This window comes from Podarcis gaigeae (genome assembly GCF_964106915.1).
Source record: "Podarcis gaigeae genome assembly, chromosome: Z".
In the NCBI taxonomy this organism is placed as follows: Eukaryota; Metazoa; Chordata; class Lepidosauria; order Squamata; family Lacertidae; genus Podarcis; species Podarcis gaigeae.
Genome location: NC_139691.1, coordinates 30,660,523 through 30,681,849, shown reverse-complemented (window position 1 = coordinate 30,681,849; position 21,327 = coordinate 30,660,523). Strand labels below are relative to the sequence as shown.

Here is a 21,327-nt window from a genome sequence, read left to right as displayed (position 1 = left end):
AACAGAACAGACCCTCCTAACTCACTGGGCTAACTAGCTCATGATATTGCTCCAGAATTATGCTAAGCAACAGTTAGTCTATAAACTCTCCTTCAGTTCTTAGGTTCCTATCTCACAATGCTCTCTTGTGAATTTCCCCCCCACTTCATTTGCAGCACTAATGAACTGCTTCAGCATCACAAGTTATGTTCACAACCTCTAGCAAGATCCTAACAGGTAAAGTTTCACAGAAAATAGTATCTAACAGGGAACTTTCTTCATCTTCAGAGGAAGATGAAGTATGCGTGTGCTGGTTTGATGCAAAGAAGTATATCCTTCCATGAACGTTAAAACTATTGCAAAAATGATTGCCAAACAATTGCAAAAGAAAAAGAAAGAAATTTATTACTACACATTTGAAAAACGCACTTCTCTCCTTTTAACATTCACCACAACTGTGAACCTTGTTATTCTCTGGACAAGGATACAAGATACATGAACATCTCAACCCCTGTATATTCTATCACTATTAGGAAAATTTGGGACACACTTCTTTGCATAATGTAATTCAGCCACAATCTCCTTTGGGCGAAGAGCATCCTAATGAGGACAGAAGATTTAGGGTCAATGAGATTTAGGGTCAGTGATTTGAAGAGACCATATGGGGGTCTACACTAGGCAGAGCTGGTCCAATCAGACTTTCACTGACAGGGAAGAAGCACCCACAAATTCCAGATTCTGAACTGACCAACTTTGTGCCATGTTTGGAATCTTACAACACAGAGAAATTGGTGCAATTTTTGGGGTGGGGGGATGAATACAAAGAGAGACTCCCTAGCCTGCCACACTATTTCACCTACTGCACCAAGGGTACATTGACAGCAGACACCAAGGTGCCCCCAGTGCTTTTAGTTGCTTATACCCCAATAATGCTACCCGGCAGGGCAGGCGTTCAAATCAGACACTATATAAAACTAAGAAAAATGTGGCAGAGGGGAAAAGAACGATCCATGTTGAATTTATCTTGAAATGATGAACAGGATAAAGAAGGAGATAATGAGGGGACCCTCCCCACTGACAAAAACTTGTCAGGAAAAACAAAATGAAGCCAGGAAGTGTCTCAGGGCTCTTGCAGCTACTTTTCCTAAAACTCAGGTGCGTATGCTCACCTGCTAGTTTGTTTAAGCTGAAACCCTAAATACACATGTTCCTAATATAACATGCTAATTATTGCATTGTAAGGGCCCACTGAACTCAATGGGATTCACTCCTGACTGCACTTTTAGGCTGTGATCTTATGCGCACTATCTGAATGCAAGTCCCATTGAGCTGAATGGGAGCTACTTCTGGGTAGACACAAATAGGGTTTCATTATCAAAACAAAGAGGCTGGTCCTCAATGTTGAAAACTTTACCACTTTTTACAGATATAAAAGTTGCATTCCTTTCATTTGAACTTACCTCCTGGTAAGCGCATACTAAATCCCCTACTCCTAACCCTATTTGCTTGGGGGAACAAAATCTGCTTGTCCCAATCAAAGTAGCTTACTTTCATGGAATCTAAGTTTTAAACAACCACTGTTTAAATGCCTGCAGTTGGAAGTAAAGGTTGCTGAAATCAACAAGATATTCCTCTAAGTGCACCCAGTGATGTTCAAAGAACTATATTGCTGATGCTAAATATTTCCTCTCGGAATTTTTTTCTGCCCTTGGAGAATTTTCCTACCAAAGTGTGTAATATTGATCACCAGGCAAATATAAAACCCATCATTTATATACAGGTACTGTACTAGGATAGTACCCACAGAACCAGTGTCCAGCATAATGTGTGAATTGGCCATACATCCCAGTGTTTCCCACTCAGTTGCAGGTAAGATAAATGCACCCGTGATAAATGCATTTGTCTGAACACCTACTAAGCATTAGATGTACCTGGTCAAATCTGACCAATTTTGATAAGCACAATTCCTGACTAAGATTGCCTACAGCTGCAGCCTAATTTACTCCTAAGTAAGTTTGCCTACAGCTGCAGCTTGTTTGCCTCCACGCAAACAAGCCCCACTCAGGATTTCTGTGAGCCTAATGTCCATGTAGGTCCGCTCAAATCTACCCCAAATCATCAGTGATGAGGAGCACATGCTTTCCTACCAACTCCCATCACTTACAATGCGGTTAAACTTTCAGAAGTTAAGTTTGCTTAAGGTTCCAACCCACCTGCCACCCCCAGCCCACTGATTTTAATTGCAACTCCTCAGGCAAGTCCCTTCCAAAGCGTTTTAAAATAACTCCCTCATTCCCTTCCAAATAAACTTTTTTCTTTCTTAATCAAAACCCAAGCAAGTTGCACTTTACAAAGACCTGTTTGCATCTCTCACATCAGTGGTTCCTTACTCCCTCATTTTTCCTCTTTCAAGCAAATTGGACAAGGCTTAAAACTTTTTTGTGCACACGTGGGATCTTCAAAACACAATCCTGTTGACCTGCCCTAGGACTTTGCAATTAGATGGATGTCGGATTTATACAGAACTGTGATCTGATGCAAAGGAAAAAAGCAGCGTACCCTACTTTTTAAAGGAAGCATCATAGAAACCTACCGGGATTTGTTCCCAAATAAAAAAGCGGGTGATTTTAAAAAGAAAAAGAAGCACGCAACATCCATTCAGCTTCAGGAAGACAACGAGCTAAGCACTTGGGATACTTTCGACGTCCCACTCAGCCACGGAAAGGGGCGCTTCCCTCAATCGGACCCGGTTTTTGCAGGGAAGGGAGCCGTGGCCGGAGGGACTCGGACCTCTCTGCTCCTCACTACGGTCGGGACCCCAGTGGAGGGGGAGGCCTGAACCGCCATATCCTATGCCCCCCCACCACCAAAAAAAAAAAAAAACCACCCCTCACAGGCACAAACCCACGCACACACGCGCTCTTTCTCTCTCTCTCTCACCTGGCATTGGTGCAGTCGTTGTACAAAGTTTCGAAGTCCTTCCTCGTGATGAGTTTGCAACGGTTGACGCCGGGCTGGATGGCGCCCAGCCCGCGCAGGATACGCACTTGCTCCACGGTGCACACCACGGGCGCGATGTCCAGCCTCTTGAGTTTGGTGTAGACGGTGTGCAGCCCTCCGACCAGGTGCTTGAGGAAGAGGTCGAAGACCTGCGGCAGGCAAATCAGCTCCTGCCCGTCCACCAGGAATGAAGCCACCTTCACCCCGTGCAGGTCGACCATCTTGCACTCGTTCCCGCCGCCGCCGCCACCACCACCACCTCCTCCTCCTCCTGCTCCAGCTCCGCTGCCCGGCACGCCAGTGGCGGCGTTGGCGGTGCTGGCGATGAAGCTGTGGATGAGGCTGCTCGTCAGGCGCGGGGACTCCGACGGGCTGGAGGGATAGAGCGCGTCCGCCCGGAACAAGCCCCCAGCGCTGGCGGCGGTGCTGGCGCTGCCGGTGCCGCCGCTGCCCCCGCTGCTGCCGCCGCCGCTCGAAGTTGCCGGGATAATCGGGGGAGAAGACACGGCCATGCTTTCTACTCCGCCCCGGGCGCCTGGATCATCGGCGGCGGCGGCAGCGGCGGCGGCAGCTACAGCATCCAACCTTGCCGGCTCCACTTTTCCACCCGAAACTGTTTGCAACACTCGAGGAAACGGAGGAGACAGAGACGCAGAGCGAGAGAGGAGAGAAAGGGGAAGAAGTGGGGGAGAGGGGAGGGAAAAAACACCCCGCGCGCACTCCCACGACCCAGCCGCTCGCGGAGTCGCCTCCCACTTCCCAGCGAAGGGGCGGAGGAGGAGCGCGGAGCGGCAGCGGCCGGCGGCCAATGCGACGCGTCGGGGTCTCAGCCTGGCCGCCAGCCACTGGCTAAGGATGGAGAGGGAGGCGAGGCGGGGCGGGGCCCTCTCTCCCTTGCCCCCGAGCGTTGGGTACCTGTGAATGGAGCGCCGGGACGCATCAAGAGGAGGGTACCGTTCCCACCCAGCTGGGGGAGGAGGGAAAGGGAAAGTGGAAGAGAGTTTGCGTTCTTTGGAAAAGGGCTGAGCGTTCTAGCTGCGGGAGTGAGGTGGGGCAGGGGTAAACCTTTTATGACTTAGAGAAAGAGAAAACCGCGGCGAGGAGAGATGGGGCGGAGGGGGGGGGGCAGGAAAGAAAGTTAAAACTTGAGGTGCGACGGCGGGGAAGTTTGCGCGCGCCCCCGACTAGAGGCACAGGTGACTGGGAAATAAAGCCGCCAGCGCGCTTGAATTTTCAACTGGATTTCTGAGCCAAGTGCGCAAGAGGTGCAGCTTGATCCTGCGAGGGCGACCCTCCGCCGAGGATCTCGCTCAGTGGGACTGAGGGATGCGAAATACGGAGAGCTGCCGCCTCGTGCGCGCTTAACCTAGGAGTTACTTTCTGAGTACTCACTCAGTGCACAACTGCTACAAATCTGAAATCCTGTGCCACGATTACCGGGGACAAAGCACCCTCGAACACAATGTGTATACTGTATACACTTATACACTTATTGCATTTATTATTGCATTTATTATTTATTATTTATTACCCACCATCCTGGGATTTATTACCCACCACCCAAGCCTACATACATACATAGAATCATAGAGTTAGAAGAGACCCTGAGAATCATCTAGTCCACACACACACACACACACCGCAATGCATGAATATGCAGTTGTTCCATATAGGGATCAAACCTGCAGCCTGGGCGTTATGTGGTTCACTAGTGGTCTTCCATCTTGACCAGACCCAGGCTTACTTGGCTTTATTAAGGTAGTAGCCTCAAACCATACCCTGGAACAGTGGCGTAGCGTGGGTTGTCAGCACCCGGGGCAAGGCAAGTAATTTGCGCCCCCTAACCCGTGGATTTGTGCCCCCTAACCCCCAGATGTTGCACCCGGTGCGGCCGGCCCCCCCTGCACCCCCCACGCTACGCCACTGCCCTGGAACCAGGACTTGCATTTGAGTAAACATGAGCAAGACTGTGCTGTAAGAAAATAGGTTGGACTTTTTCTTTCATTATGTTAATCCCAAATCCACACTATCATACTACATTTGTTAAGACCAACCGAAATATTGCCAAATCATTAGCAATTTTTTTTTAGCTCCCTAGAACTCTTCGTTTAGCTCAGATCTTTGGCCCTCCAGATGTTGCTGAACTACAACTCCCATTATCCCTGTATAGCATTTGCTGTGTTAACTGCGTGAAGCAGATGGGAGTTGTAGTTCAGGAGACAGCAGGAGTACGGGTGCACTGGTGAATATACCACTCTATGGAGGAAAGAATGGGGCAGAAATTTGATACAGTACTCATTTACAAGCAAATCTTTCAAATTCACAGTTTCCAAAACAGTATCTGAACCAAAACCCAAACTTATATAAATGTAGCAGTGCAGATTTCCAATCAACCAACATTTACCCAAAATGCACATATTTGGGGAAAGTGTGCATAAAAATGAAGATATTAGTGAAAATAACACCCCAAATGCATTATGTTTTGGGAAATTGCTCGCAAAAAGTATACATAAGGGAGAACAGCATACAAAAATGTGTTTTTAGGGAGGAATAAGCACTAAAAATGCTAATGAGTTTTCATAAGGGTTTTAATAATAGTAGTAATAATAATAATAATTGCTGTAGAAATGTGGAGAACAGAATTTAAAATGAGAAATGGATAAAACTGAAACTGTCAGATCCTGCTACTCCTGTTCCTCCCTAGCCCCTTTTAAGATTACTCTGCCCTTGCACCTACTAGACCTCCCACCTTCAGTGCAATGTACCCCTGGGTTTAGGATTCCAAAGCTACATTGCAGCCATTCTATCATTCATCTTCACAATAACCCACCAAGGGAGGTCATTGTGACACCCCCATTTCCCAAGAGAGAGAGAGAGAGAGAACAAAAGCTGAGAGATAGTGAGTTCAAACATTCCGAAGAATTCCTGGCCAGCCAAAGGATTTTGTCTCTCTTCTTATGTTCCATCCACTTTTAAGGTTTGTATCTTCAGCTGCAAACAACAAAAACAAAAACATGCAAAGGTCTTTGAGCAGGAAATATAAATCTGATTTATAGGTTTTGCATTGTTGTTGTTTTCCTTCCTTTCCTCCCTTTCAAGGAATTTTTGCTTGCAGATTAATGAGACTATCAAATTCCACTCTCTGGGATTTACCCCCCTCCCCAGCTTCGGACTGTAATGCCTTCCATAGGCTAAATATATTTCTAAATAAGGCTGAGTTTTTGCAAGGCCAGATGAAGTCTTGCGCATCAGCCCCCCCCCAACTCCCTCCCACCCTGCATGTTAGAGTGGCATGCAGCAATATAAAATCATAAAGGCTGTAGTAAAAAACGGTACCCTTGAGAAGCGACTATCCATGGAGAAGGGAACTGCACTTACTCTAAGGAAAGGCTCAAGGTTTGTGAATTAATACCAGGCAATGGCCCAGCTCACCTGAGCATGGAAGAGCTGACTACATTAGTCCGCAGGATTATTTCCCATAATTTCTCAGGGTAAAACAAAGATGCTCCAACATATGACCCAGTTTTAATATATTGGCAGCTTTAAAAATACTCTGAATGTTTTGTGTATTGACTGTGTTCACACATAAGGATGAGCCAAGTGATCAGAGATCATGGTTTGCTGTCCTTTAAAGGTAAAGGTAAAGGGACCCCTGACCATTAGGTCCAGTTGTGACCGACTCTGGGGTTGCGGTGTTCATCTCACTTTATTGGCCGAGGAAGCCGGGTCACGTGGCCAGCATGACTAAGCCACTTCTGGCGAACCAGAGCAGCGCACGGAAACACCATTTACCTTCCCGCCAGAGCGGTACCTATTTATCTACTTGCACTTTGACGTGCTTTCAAACTGCTAGATTGGCAGGAGCAAGGACCGAGGAATGGGAGCTCACCCTGTTGCGGGGATTCGAACTGCCGACCTTCTGATCGGCAAGCCCTAGGCTCTGTGGTTTAACCCACATTGCCACCCGCATCCCTTTTGCTGTCCTTTACAAGGACACAATATGAGTGCATTTCTGGTGGGTTTATACTGGACCATCCACACCTCATTCTGCTTTGTTAGTTGCCCTATGATGCTTCCCCAATGTTATTGCATTATTGTCACCTGGAGGGACACTCTTGCACCAGCAAAAGAAGGACATACACCTGGAACATCTGCCATATGAAAAGTTACAGGATTTCAGCAGAAATGCACCAGTTAGAAATGAAGCTATAGGTCTTCCCTGAACTCTGAAATGTTCCTGCCCTGAAAGCATGAACAGTGTTGAAAGCAGGATCCTGTACAACCTTTCCAGTTGCAGTCATGATCATGGGCACAAATCATCATGAATGCACAATAAAAAGGATTGGGCCCCTGGGTCCGGGTGCCATCTTAATTTCCCCCAGATTATGCATCACTTGGACTCTTGAGAGAAGTGAAAATGTTGGTTAAAAACACTGCTGCTCCATTGCCACCAGGTAAGTCTACCAGGGCTCACTGATGGAGAAGGGGGCACATTGCTCAGGGCCCCCTCAAACCTGTACCCGGCCCTATCTATCACAATCTATAATTCAGAAGCAGGGGATCCTGTGGTTCTCCTGATGTTGTTGGACTACAGCTCCCATCATCCCTGACCATTGGTCATGCTGGCTGGGCCTAAAGAGAGCTGGAATCTAAAAGCATCTTGGGGGGCCACAAGTTCAGACCAGTGGCCCATCTAGTGCAGCATCCTGTTCTCACAGTGGCTTATCAGGCTTAATTAGGCATGCAAGCCAGAGTTCTCCTGCCACACCTCTAGTCCACACTGATTCACAGTAGCTCTTAGGGTTTCAGATGGATCTTTCTACCTACAAATGCCAGTGATTAAATATGGGAGTTTTTGCATGGTAGATCTGGAGGTTCATACACACACACACATATGAACACACACAGAGAGAGAAAGAGAGATTCTGCAGTTCTGAAGTCTGGCCACTCCTGCTGTGAACTGAAGGCACCCTTTTCAACAGCAGCCTCCTGGGTCTGGCAGCTTATTTAGGCTTCCACCAAAATGGAGGCCCAGCAGCCTCACATCACAATTGATAGTTCTTAATCTAATATATCTCCCCATTTGAGCTTTCGAAAACTAACTTTAAACCTCTCCACTTGATATTGGCAATCGGGGGGAATATCAGAGCACTTTTCAGTACAAATAATTAAAAAAATGGATTGACAGCATCCATGCTACAAAAAGAGCAAGTAATTGGGATTTTGTTTTATAGCAGACAGAATAATTGGGTTGGGGAGGGATTTGTGAGACTGCAAACTTTTGGGTCCCTTCAGACCCCAATACAGTGGTACCTCTGGTTAAGAACTTAATTCTGGAGGTCAGTTCTTAACCTGAAACTGTTCTTAACCTGAGGTACCACCTTAGCTAATGGGGCCTCCCGCTGCTGCCGCACCACCGCCGCACAATTTCTGTTCTCATCCTGAAGCAAAGTTCTTAACCCGAGGTACTATTTCTGGGTTAGTGGAGTTTGTAACCTGAAGCGTATGTAACCTGAGGTACCACTGTACTCGTACTTTCCAACTGCTGCCTTTTTACCATGAAATGTCCCAAAATAGTTGTCCCTAGTAAAAGCACTCTCCTCAACCCATTTGGAAGAAATGTTTTTGTGTATTCCAAACAGCTTTCGCTGACCTGATACCCTCCAGATGTTGTTGGACTACAACTCACATCAGCCCCACCCAGCACACACTGGTTGGGACTGGTGAGAGTTGTAGTCCAACAACATCTGGAGGGCATCAGGTTGGCAAATATTGATAGCATGCATGTATGTGCAGTAGGAATCTCAAGAGTTACTAATTTAAAGAATTTATGTGCTGCTTTTAAGAACAAACCCTTCCTAGGCAGCTTCGAATAAAACTAGCCAGAACATGGCCCTTAAGCCTTGTTCACCTGATATGGTGTCTGACCTCTACATGTGACCATGTCTCCAGCATCTACGCCAACAGACTAAGGGCAGGGGAGAAATTTGGTTCAATTCCTCTCTAGGTTGTTCATACTGAAACAATAGATGAACCAAAACACAGCTGTCTTTCAAAATCCACACTTCTCCAAATTTTGCAACACAGTCCTCCAACCCCACCCCAATGTACAAAAATGCATACATTATGAGAAAGTGTGCATTAAAAAGCACACATCATTGTGTACATGTGATGTTAGTCAAAATCCATAAATATTCTGTAGTTTCTTGCGAAATACAGTTGTTTTGCCTAATTTTCCCTCAAATTGGCTTCCATCCAGTTTAAAGACATAAGCCATGTTCAGTTCCCAGTAAGGCTGATGTGTGTACCTCTGAGACAGCCATTGCACATGTGCAGATGACAGCTTCATTAAAAGGAATTCTGGGCGCTGAAGGTGTGTGGATACAGGTAGTGTTCATTGGATGAAGACATCCCTCCCCCCCCCCCCCGGTGTGTACAGCAATGTGCAAATTGAAACCTCACTGCATTTTAAGCTGTTAGTGTGTATGCAGCCAGCGATACAAAAAAAATACATATTCAGGAAATTTGTTTGCAAACACACACACAAAATGCACATTAAAATACTGAAGAATTTTTGTGAGACCCTTTTTCTTAAAATAAAAACTCACAGAAATGTGGAAAACTGAACCAAAAAGTGGAAAGATGAGAAGCTAAGCAAAAATAAAACTGACAGATCAACCCATCCCTATGTCTGATGAGCAACATACAGTGATAGATTCAGAACGTGCAGCAGTCTCTAGCAATGCTAAGATGCAAATCTGAGGCTACTACATTGAGATGTGCACACACAAACATACTTAACTGTCCACACATAGGGATACTTTTGGTTGGCCCGCACCAACCTATCTGCTGGCTGGGGATGATGGGTGTTGTATTCTAAAACATATGGAGGGCACCAGGTTGGTATTTCACAGATTGGTACTGCTAGAAGTATATCCTAAAACTCCCTATTGAAATGAAATTTTTTTTGGGGGGATGAAATTGACTCAAAGGGTTGATTGTCAATAGAGAAATGATACCGTCTCCTGTGTAATTAAACGCACTGTATTAATATGTGCATAATGCAAAATCAATAAATAATGAATTACTCTTGATTGTAATTGAATGTTTTCTTAATTTTATTGTCAGCCATGATAAATAATCAGTCCTTTTATACTGCATTAAATTAATTAGAGTGTCATTTCTATTACATACATCAGCAGTGAAGTAATGCAGTGACATCTGTTTCTAATGTCTCTAAGATGTGGCATTCCTTATTAAGTATTAGGTATGCTATTTTGTGATTGACAGCTCTGTTGATGTTAAGGGAGGGGTGGGGAAAATGCTAAGGTGGGAGGGAGGGTTGGATTTGCATTCCATGCAAGTGTATAGAGGCAACCAACACATGACATTTTGAGCACCAACATTCACCGCAGTGTTGCAAAAGTTCCTGGGGTGCACTTCTCAAAGCTAAAAGCTACATGCTAACATCCACTGTCACAAGAGATAGTGTGGTATGGTGGTTAGAGTGTTGAACTACGACTGGGGTGAGCTGGATTTGAATCCTTATTCGCCAGCGATGTCGTTCAAAAAGTCTGAAGTGCAGGCACTCAGTATGACAACTTCCCCTTATACACACCTAGCCATGCCCCCAAGCAGAGTCCCTAGTCACACACCCAAGGGGAATCCAAAAATGCAGTCATTGTGTTGACTCTGTAGTAGCTAGAGTGTTCGATTAGGATCTGAAAGGTAGGATGTATAATAATAATAATAATAATAATAATGTACAGTGGTACCTCGGGTTACAGACGCTTCAGGTTACAGACTCTGCTAACGCAGAAATAGAACTGTACCTCGGGTTAAGAACTTTGCTTCAGGATGAGAATAGAAATCGTGTGGCAGCAGTGGGAGGCCATATTAGCTAAAGTGGTGCTTCAGGTTAAGAACAGTTTCAGTTTAAGAACAGACCTCCGGAACGAATTAAGTTCTTAACCCAAGGTATCACTGTATTACTAATCACTTTCCATGAGGCATCCTGAGGTGATTTACAATATAATAACATACACAAACATATACAAAGCAGTTACATATACAAAACCAGTTAAAATCTATTGCAAATTTCTCTCTCTCTCTCTCTCTCTCTCTCTCTCTCTCTCAAATACACAAACGTAGCATAGTGGCCAGTCTATTAGGATCACACAACCGTAATAAAATTATGATTTGGCAAGCAGTGTTTTTAATGTTGTGCACTGCTCTGAGGTCTTTTGATAAAGGGTAGTATAAACTGTAGTAGTAGTAGTGGTAAATTTTATAATCATCATCATTACTTAGCCTAACAGACTTTGGGTGTGGAGACCTAAGTTCACATCCCTGGCATGCCACTATCTGACTTTGGGCCAGTCACTGTCTGAGTCTAGCCTGCTGAGCAAACCAACTGTATGCCGTCCTTCAAGATCAAAATATTGGCCAAAAAAAACAAACCCTTCAGTAGATGACAGCATCACTCCTGCCATAGGCAAAGTGGTAATGCTACAATCCTTCTCCATAATCCTGCCCCACTACATTGATTGCTTATGGCATCAACAAAGTGTTTTTGCTAGTGCTAGGATTTCTGTTTGTGCAACAGAATCATAAAATCACAGAATCGTAGAACCATACTGTTAGAAGGGAACCTGGGGGTCATTTAGTCCAACCTCCTGCAATCCAGGGACCTAAACGAAAGCATCTGTGACAGATGGCCATCTATCTGCTATTGTACCTGTTATCACTCATTCTTGAGTGGCCACTTATGCTTCTAAAAAGTTGGGCTCCAACTGCTCAGGAATGGCATAACTAGTTGGCATTATCGGAATTGACCAGACATATCGCTCCACCAACTAAGAACGGTCATGCACCCCCCACCCCATCCACAGAATCAAGAGCTATCAATCTTTCCTTGTCCTAGCCAGGTGAGCTTTTCCGCGTTGAGTCAAATTAAGCCACAGGCTCCAATCCTGGTGGTGTCCTTCTGTCAATTCCTTTAAGTTTCAAGCTTTGCAACCATTCTCCCCTGGAGCCCAAAGACTTTGGTTTTTCAGAAGCTGCCCAGCAGGTCATGGGAATAATGGCACCAGATCACCAGTCAGCATAATTTATGGACAGAATTATGACAGTATCTGATTGTCTTTGAACCTCCGACTTGCATTCTTGTTTAATGAAAATGTTCTTGGCAGATGCTTTCAGTCCTGCTCCCCATCCACTGCATTTTCCCCAGATCTGCTCCAAGGGGTTGGGAGGGGGGCAGAGAATAAGGAAAAGGGAATTCTGTGGTACAACCCAAAGCCCTTGTGCTAGTGGAAGCACGCTGTTTGAAACCACTTATGGTGTTGAAACCTAAGCAGCTTGTCAGAGGTGCATCAGAGATGAGGGGCACACCACAGCCAAGAAGATCCTTTGTCGCTCATGCAAAGGTCCAGCCCAAAGAACAAGGCTTTTAGAGCCCATCCTGTCCTGGAGGGCCAGTCACCAGCTGGAGTGGCTGGTCCAGACCTTGAGAAGATGTTCCAGGCCTCAGTAACAGCAGCCTGCCACAAGGGGAAGCCACATACAGAAAAGATGGTCCCCATTTCTTGCTGCAACAACTTCAGATGTAGGTCCAGCCACTGTTGCAGCCTAACCTTCTGAACAGAGTGGTTGTGAGCATGGAGGGGGGCAGCCAGATACACTTGCCCCGGGTCTCAGAAAGCTAAGCTGGCTGAGATGGGGTGGGGGCCTCCAGGGACTGGCTTCTTTTATGATAGGAGTTTACAACTTTATTCTAACAAGACTCTCACCCTGGGCCTCAGGCAAGTTCTACACAGGGCTGGGTGGAGGAACAGGGCAATGTGTCTTGCCATGGGTTCCTTGCAGGAAAAGTGTGCTAAAAATGCCATCAATAAGTACCGTATTTTTCGCTCTATAAGACACACTTTTCCCCTCCTAAAAAGTAAGGGGAAATGTGTGTGTTATGTATTGAAGTTCTCACCCTGGCCACCAGGAGTATTGTGTATGTAGTTTTCACTCAGGTCCACGTCAGTTATTTTAGGCGGGAAACCCTGGGTTGTTCTTGCTACAATGTTGACAGCCAGCTGCCTATAAAAGCAGGCCGGCTGAGCTGTTTGCTGTTCAGTTTCTATTAAGTCTACAACTTAACACTGGCGACGAGGATGGGATCGATGGACATCAGAGCACAGCCAGACGCGGCCATCCTCTGAGATGAGCTGAATCACGGAGCTGAAACACTGAGCGAAATCACGGAGCAGAACCAATACAGAGCTGACCGTTCTGGCTAGAGCACAGTGTACCATCCATCGCCTCCACGTCGGCATCGGAACCATGGCTTCACTCGTGCCTCTACCGCCGTTTGCCCCAGCCTCTGAATCCTGGGACTCCTACCTCGCTCGGTTTGACTGCTACCTCCAAGCAAATGAGCTGACAAGAGGGTCTGTAGAGCAGAAGCGGGGCCTCTCCTCAGCTTTTGTGGCCCCGAAGTGTTCGCGACGGCCTGAGCGTTGGTTGCGCCTCTAGCAGTCCAGGCAGCACCTTGGGACACGATTCAAGAGAAGCTCCACAACCACTACGTCCCAAAGCCGTCCAAGATTGCTGCCTGCCATGCGTTCTACCACCGGAACCAGGCAGAGGGGGAGTCAATCAACAACTACACCACCGCCCTCCAACCGGCTGCAATGCACTGCGAGTTCCGAGACTTAGATGATGCCCTGATGGATCAAATCGTCTGCGGGGTCCGGGACATCCGTCTGCAACGGCATCTCCTCACCAAGCCAGACCTCACGCTGCAGAAAGCCACTAAGGAGGCCGTTGTCTCAGAAGCTGTTGAACTCTCCGCCCAGGAAATCCACAAGGCCAGTAGACCATATTTAAAGGACTATGTTGTTGGACATGTAGCGAATGCAGGCTGCACAGCTTTCGCTGAATCTAGGAGAGCAGGAGGGATCGGTGCGCCCTGATCCCTCTTGCTCTCCTGGCTTTGATTTGCTGGAGAGGCACTGCGCAGCTTTCCCTCTCTGCACAGCACCCCTTCAACAAAGCGGGAGGAGAAACGGAGCCCCTTCCATTTCTCCTCCCACTTTGCTGGAGAGGCGCTGCACAGAGAGGGAAATAATTTTTTTTTCTTGTTCTCCTCCTCTAAAACTAGGTGCGTCTTATGGTTGGGTGCGTTTTATAGAGCGAAAAATATGGTAATGCAGCAGAGGAAGCAATGTTGAGATTGGGACATGATTCAGGGCTTTCAGGGCTCTTCGTTGCTTCTGTTCTCTGCTCCCCAAAGTAATTCTGTGTGCCAATTACTGATAGAGGGTGCAGGGAACTGAACAAGGAAGGGTTTAGATTGTCAAAGGGGAGTGCAGCCATGCTTCTCTGTCCTAGTTGACTCGGGTGCAATCAGATTTTTAAATATATTTTGCACTGGCATGCTCTTTTTCTATTTTTTTTTTATCTTTTTTAAAAAAATAAACAGCATTACAGACAGAGAAAAGCAAAAACGATAAGGACCCATGGGGATAAAATAAGAAATCATATATCTTATTCTGTGGCAAAAACCCAAAACCAATAAAGTTAACTCAAGAGTTCCAGATCTCACAAGGAGCCAGTGTTAAGTTGCTGCTGTTAGTGTTCATTTGAACGCAAAGTTAAAATCCCGCAAGTATCCAGCCTAAAAAGTACACAGTGTAGTTGTGCCTTGCAATGTTCAAAGATGGAGTGTAACTTTTTCCAGAACAGCATTATTCCAAACATTATTGCTCCAGAGCAAAGCTTTATAGAATCAGAAACTGTAGATCTGGAAGGGACCCCAAGGGTCATCGAGTCCTGTAATATTTTCCATTTGGTCTCACAATAAGGGATACAGTTGATGAGGGTGGGGTCTGGGTTGGTTCATGTGGGGAAAGGCAGTTCTTGGTGTATCATCACCACCATCTCATATGAAAAGCAAAGCAAAAAACATAATATATAACATATCCTCATAACTTTTCTGTAAGTGTCAGATTTATGGATGGGTGCCATTTTTTAAAAGGGGGTAAGGAGCAACAAATTTTCATCATTTCATGATATTTTATGATACATGAAGCTGAGACTGCATAAACATCATACATTTAATACACCTCCCACCCCTCCCCATAAAGAATACCGTGAATTGTACTTCTTACAGAACTACAGTTTCCAGCACTCTTAACAAACTACAGTTTCCAGGATTATTAGGGGGTGTATTAAATATATAGTGCATAATAATGAATAGAGTTGGGGCAATAACACAACCCTGTTTAACACCTGATCCCACGTGCTAAGAGGAAGGCACGCTTGGCAAATCCACACCATGATCAACTCCCGCCTGGAAACCAATGTCCCCACTGTGGAAGGACGTGTGGGTCCAAAATTGGCCTCCACAGTCACTTACGGACTCACTGTTAAGCCCGTGTTTATGGAAGACAATCTTACTCGGCTACGAGTGATCGCCCAGTAAGAGGGAAAAAAGAAGAATGGTGCATATCTCTATTTCTGGAGGCAAATGTTTCCGATCAGAAAATTGTTAGGTATTCTCTAAGACATTTTTCATCCTATTTCCCCCTCTCTCTCCCCTTGCAAGATAGCCAAACATAATACAATCCCCAATTCGTGTTGTCTGTATCTGCCACTAGATTTCGTGCAGCCCCTGACCCGAAAGCACTGCCACCTAGCGGCAAGAAAACGCCTTGCTTGCTTTCCTCTCCATAGTGGTAAGGCAAACACACGAAGAGAATGGGAATCAACACTCTGGTCATTGGACTACAAGTCCCATCACCCCTGGCCATTGGTTATACTGAGTGCAGTGGATGGGTGTTGAAGTCCAACAATATGTGGGAGGCCAATGATTCCTTCTGCTATAATCTTTGTAGACAGACTGGGAAAGTATTCTTTCAGGGGTGTTCTGCAATCAGTTCCTGACGCTACCTGAACGCTTCTGCGCCTACTATAACCACTCTTGTTACATATAGAAGAAGGGTCTCCTCTGCCACATTCTGTTTTCATTTACTCTGAAGTAGCCTGAACTCATAAAGGATATTATATAGTTGAAAAAGTTTCAGGGGAGAAGGGCAATCAAAATGATCAAGGGGATGGAGCAAGTCCCCTATGAAGAAAGCTGGACTTTTTAGCTTAGAAGTAAAATGGTCCCCGGGACGGTTAAGTCCAGTCAAAGGTGACCATGGGGTTGCGACACTCATCTTGCTTTCAGGCAGCGTTTGTCCACAGACAGCTTTCCGGGTCATGTGGCCAGCACAACTAAACTGCTTCTGGCACAACAGAACACCGTGACAGAAACCAAAGCGCACGGAAACACTATTTACCTTCCCACCACAGCGGTGCCTATTTATCTACTTGCACTGGTGTGCTTTTGAACTGCTAGGTTGGCAGGAGCAGGGACCAAGCAACGGGAGCTCACCCCATCACGGGGATTCGAATCGCTGACCTTCTGATCGGCAAGCCCAAGAGGCTCAGTGGTTTAGACCACTTAGAGAAAAGGCAAGTGACATGATAGATGTTTATAAAATTATGCATGGTGTGCAGAAAATGGATAGAGACACTTTCTCCCTCTACCATAACATTTGGAGGGAGTGGGAGAATTGAGGGTCTTCTTCTCAGCATCCTTAACAAACTCCACTTCCCAGGATTCTTTGGGGTAAGCCATGACCATGGAAGCCAACTCCTAGGGACTGAGGAGTCTTTGCCACCCCCGCCCCCCAATAAAAGATGGTGGGAATTGCCAGTGCTTTTTTTCTAAAAAAAAGTTTAGGAGTACTCTCATTTTGACTCAATAAAATCACCATTTTATAGTTCAAATCGGGTAAAATAAATACAGCAAATGGACAAAAGTACAATGATTCACAGAATATTTAGGGGTACGTGTACCCCTGCGTCCCCCCAGAAAAGAAGCACTGGGCGTTGCCATTCAAATGGTGTGTGTGCACTGCATCATGTGATCAGTTATGCAACGTGGGGCTTACTTTCCCTATCCCCAATATTTTAATTCAAGTTGGCACACCTGGCCATGACTGTTTAAAAGGGTGCAGCTGGTGGGGCATTGTGAAAGTGGATGGGGCTCACGTGCCTTGCGTTTGAAGCAGTTTGTTTTAAGAAACTGAAGGTTTGTTAGAACAATCCCATCCACCTGCCCGTCCACCTCTCCACCCCCTTTTCATCCTTAAGCATTAAGGTATTTAAATTTTGTAATGTTCCTTGTTTATTTATGTAGGTGATGATTTATACGCTGCATTTTACACAAGCCACAGGGCACAATACAAATAGATAAAATTACAAAAATTGATAAAAACAACACAATGCACAAGAACGAACAACTAACAATTACTAATAGCAGCAGCAATCGTATCATCTATGTTCCTACTGCAAGCATTCCTATGATGTGTTTTCTCAGAAGCTCTTGTGTATGGGAAACAAAAACAGACCATTGGGGACTGAGCATGACCAGAGGCCGCAGAATCCTAACTGCCTGTTGGGTGCAAAGAGAAGGAATGAAATGGAGTATCCTGAAAAGGGGCATAGCTGACTGGAACTCCAGACAACAACTCATGAGACTCTCAATCTCAGGGTTGTAGGTTTGAGCCCCACATTGGACAAAAAGATTCCTGCATTGCAGAGGGGTGGACTAGAAGACCTTCGTGGTCCCTTCCATTTCTACAATTCTGTTATTCTATGATACTTAAACATTTTGTTGCAGGTCCTACTTCTACATTGTTGTTTCCCAACTGTGCAGAAATGAAGCTATGAAGTGTATATATTTTTTTTTTTAAATGGGGAAATATTTTTAAAATTACAAACAACACCACAGTTTCCATTCTTAGACTCTTTCTTTTTAAATGCTTGTTAAAAGATGACAGCTACATTGTGAAAAGTTCAGGGGCTGAAGAAAGCAAGTACCAGCTTCAAGCACATTGCCACAAGAGAGAATCACAATGGCATGTGGGGGGGAATATATATTTTAAAATAATTCATCTTGCATCAGCCACTTAGACTTACAAAAAAATAATGATGATGATTATGTTGATGACAATGACAATTATAATCATCTCCAAATAATTCACTCCATTTGATTTCATACAAATACAAATTAAGATTTCACTTGTTTAATAGGATTGTGCCCATTTTAAGCAATCTTTCCCATTCTTCTCTCTCTTTCTCTCTCTCTCTCCCTCTCTTTTGAAAGCATGCCTTGAAAAATCTAACTTCTGCAGTAGGGAAGTCTCAGCAGTTCTGTCAAAGTACAAACACTTTGCACAGGAAGAAAAAAAAAAACCTACCAGATAAATCTTATGCACTTCAAATCAGAAGTCAGCTTCACAGAGCTCAGAGGGACATGCTCTTAAGTAAGCATGCACAAGATGGTAATTTCAATAGAAAAGATGCATTTCTTGAGCCACTCATTCACATTTCACTAACTGTTATGTGAAACATTTCTTTTTTAAAGTTAGGAACAAGAGTGACCAAATAATATCGGTGTCTGTGATCACACCTATACCACACATTTAATGCACATGTATTTCCCCAAAGAATCCTGGAGCTAGAATTTACTCCTCGCTGGGAATTACAGTTCCCAGCACCATTAACAAATTATTGTTCCCAGAAATAGTTGGGGGAAGCCATGTACTGGTCTAGACTCACATCAACAACCATACATTTAATGCAACCTTATGCCACTTTTGACAGGGTGAGCTCCCATTGCTCTGTCCCTTCTCCTGCCAACCTAGCAGTTCGAAAGCACGTCAAAGTGCAAGTAGATATATAGGTACTGCTCCAGCGGGAAGGTAAACGGCGTTTCCGTGCGCAGCTCTGGTTTGCCAGAAGCAGCTTAGTCATGCAGGCCACATGACCCGGAAGCTGTAGCTCCCTCGGCCAATAAAGCGAGATGAGTGCTGCAACCCGAGTCAGTCACGACTGGACCTAATGGTCAGGGGTCCCTTTATCTTTATGTCACTTTAACAGTAATGGCCTCCCCCAGAGAGTCGAGGGGGCTGTGGTTTACTATGGGTCTCATAACAACAACAACAACAACAACAACAACAACGTTATTATTTATATCCCACCCATCCGGCTGGGTTTCCCCAGCCACTCTGGATGGCTTACAGCACATAAAAAATGTTAACACATTAGACATTAAAAATTTCCCAATGGAGGGTTGCCTTAATGCCTTTCAGCATCCTTAACAAACTTTCCCCTAATACACAGTCCTGATCCAAAGTGGGTCTCCTTCTTCTCCCCACACAGCTGCTTCTAACAAAAATGCAGAGCAGCCTTTTCCAACTTGGTGCACTCCATACATTTTAGAGTACAACTCCCATCAGCCCCAGCCAGCACTGTGCTTGCTTGGGCTGATGTGAGTTGCTGTCCAAAACATCTGGACAGCACCGAGTTAGCAAAGGCTGATTTAGATAGTTAGGGAGGTCCTACATGGTCAAGAGGAGGGGCAGCAGTTGGGTGCCGGCAAGATGTTCCCATTGCTTTCAATGGGGCTTATCCCCAGGGAAGTTGGTATTAGACTGCAGCCCGATCTGAGATTTCCAAAGAATAAGTAGAAGACCGTGGAATGGAAGCATGTTAGGCAAATTTAAGAACAAAATCCCTGTGCTTGCAGTCTGCTGTGAACGACCTATGCTCATTTAAACAACCGCTTTTTGTAGAGAAATATGCAGGAGCAGTCCCTGGCAAAGGACCAAACTCCTGTGCAGTGATATAGATAGGCAATGGTCTTCCTTAAATGGTTGTGTGTATCACATCACTTTTTTTTAGCCGTCCTGTGCATTTTGTTGAGCAGTGCCCAAAGTCCTGGGCTGGGGTCACTTGCATTTTCCACAGGAAAAGCAAAGGCGTTCATGCACCATGCATACAAGGGACAAGTATTTTCAGCCCGCATATCCACACGTCAGTACAAAATCTACTGTTCTGGCTCTAACGTAAGCTTCTTCCCAAGAATCTGAGCTTGCAAGAACCCATTTCTTCTGATGCCTTTATAGCTTTTTGTTTATGGTTTCTCTCTTGAAGCCTAAGTTAAAATACTGCATATGAGAGACATCAATTCACTCAACTTTATGGATCACCTTAAACCTTTTTTAATTGTATGATGATATTTATGGTGCGTTTTCTGAAGGAGCTTTTTAGCAGTTTCATAACTTTTTCAGATTAACAAATTCTCAGCTTTTCTCCTTCAACCCTTGTGTTAGAATTTTCTAAGAAAAAGGTTTTCTTTTCAAGGGCTGGCATTTTACGAGCTGTCTTCTGCTGACACACAGTTGATGCCTCATAGTTTTTATTCCTAGGTACAACAGTGCAAGAAGAATAAGAATACGGAGTTCCACGCCTTAAAATCTGTAACTTTACACATTTCACACCACAGTTGTCATAAATTATACATTAGCCATATACCCCACTCTACACTTAACAAGATGGACCGGTGTGTTTTGAAAATGTTTGCTTCATATGAAGTGTGCATCAGAAATATATCTTCCTATCTTCCTCTCTATATTTGCCACAGAGTTAGGCAGTACCAAAACTGTGGGGAATTAAATATATGAATCCTGTGGACCCACATGTGTGGGTGAAAAACAAAGGGAAACAACTGGGTGCCTGGATTCAAATTGAAGGACTTGCACACAGACAGTTCCAGACAGAGTATTAAACGCACAAAAATATGCAGCACAGTGAAGCACTAGGACTATAGGTTGTTAGATCTGTCTTATCCCATTCAGCTGCACACAGCAGTTGACCTCTTTTTACCCCTCTTGCAATGAGCAGATTGCACACTGTTAAGTAAGTTCAAAAGGCTTTACTTACAAATTCAAGGTCTCGGTCACGCATTGTTCCATGGAGCAGCCAGCATAACACAAGCAAAATACAATGGGGTAGAAATTACAGAATATAGTTCCAAACACATGCTGTAAGCTTGGGAGAAAGCTTACACATGTCCTGCTTGGTGGATTACAGGATGGAGAGCAAGAGACAGTCAAAGAGAAAGGAAGTAAGCTTCACTTCCTCCGAGATGAGAGGGGGCATAACTTAGCTGAGTCTATCTAGCAATACAACTCTGTGGTCTTTTACCCCTTCATGCACTAACTAGTTCAATGCTTGCTAGTTTGCCTATACTGTATCCCCAAATTCATCACTCCAGGAGAGGGCATCCCACAGATACCACCCTTTCAGGAGATCCATTCCATATGAGGTAGGAATCAGGGCTTTAGAGTTGCTGCACCTGCTCCCTCCCTTTCTGTATCAGATGGGCACCATCTCTGTAGTCTTTTTGGGTGCTTCCTTTTTCAACAAGCCTTTTAAACTAAAATCTATATGCGAATC

The 21,327-nt window shown here is 45.0% G+C and overlaps 1 protein-coding gene across 8 annotated transcripts in view; it reads right to left on the bottom strand.

The window, feature by feature from the left end:
• Positions 1–20,969, bottom strand: part of DACH2 (dachshund family transcription factor 2) — a 324,778-nt gene extending 303,809 nt beyond the window's left edge. For 2 of the 8 annotated variants that reach the window (XM_083722208.1, XM_083722207.1), the window contains exon 1: positions 2,920–3,749. In XM_083722208.1, the coding sequence (XP_083578334.1) occupies positions 2,920–3,491 (572 nt within the window). In that variant the 5' untranslated portion in view covers positions 3,492–3,749. Of the gene's footprint in view, positions 1–2,919; positions 3,792–20,811 lie in introns of those variants that run through there. The other 6 variants (XM_083722209.1, XM_083722210.1, XM_083722213.1 and 3 more) reach the window with 5 other exon arrangements.
• Positions 20,970–21,327: the final 358 nt, after the last annotated feature.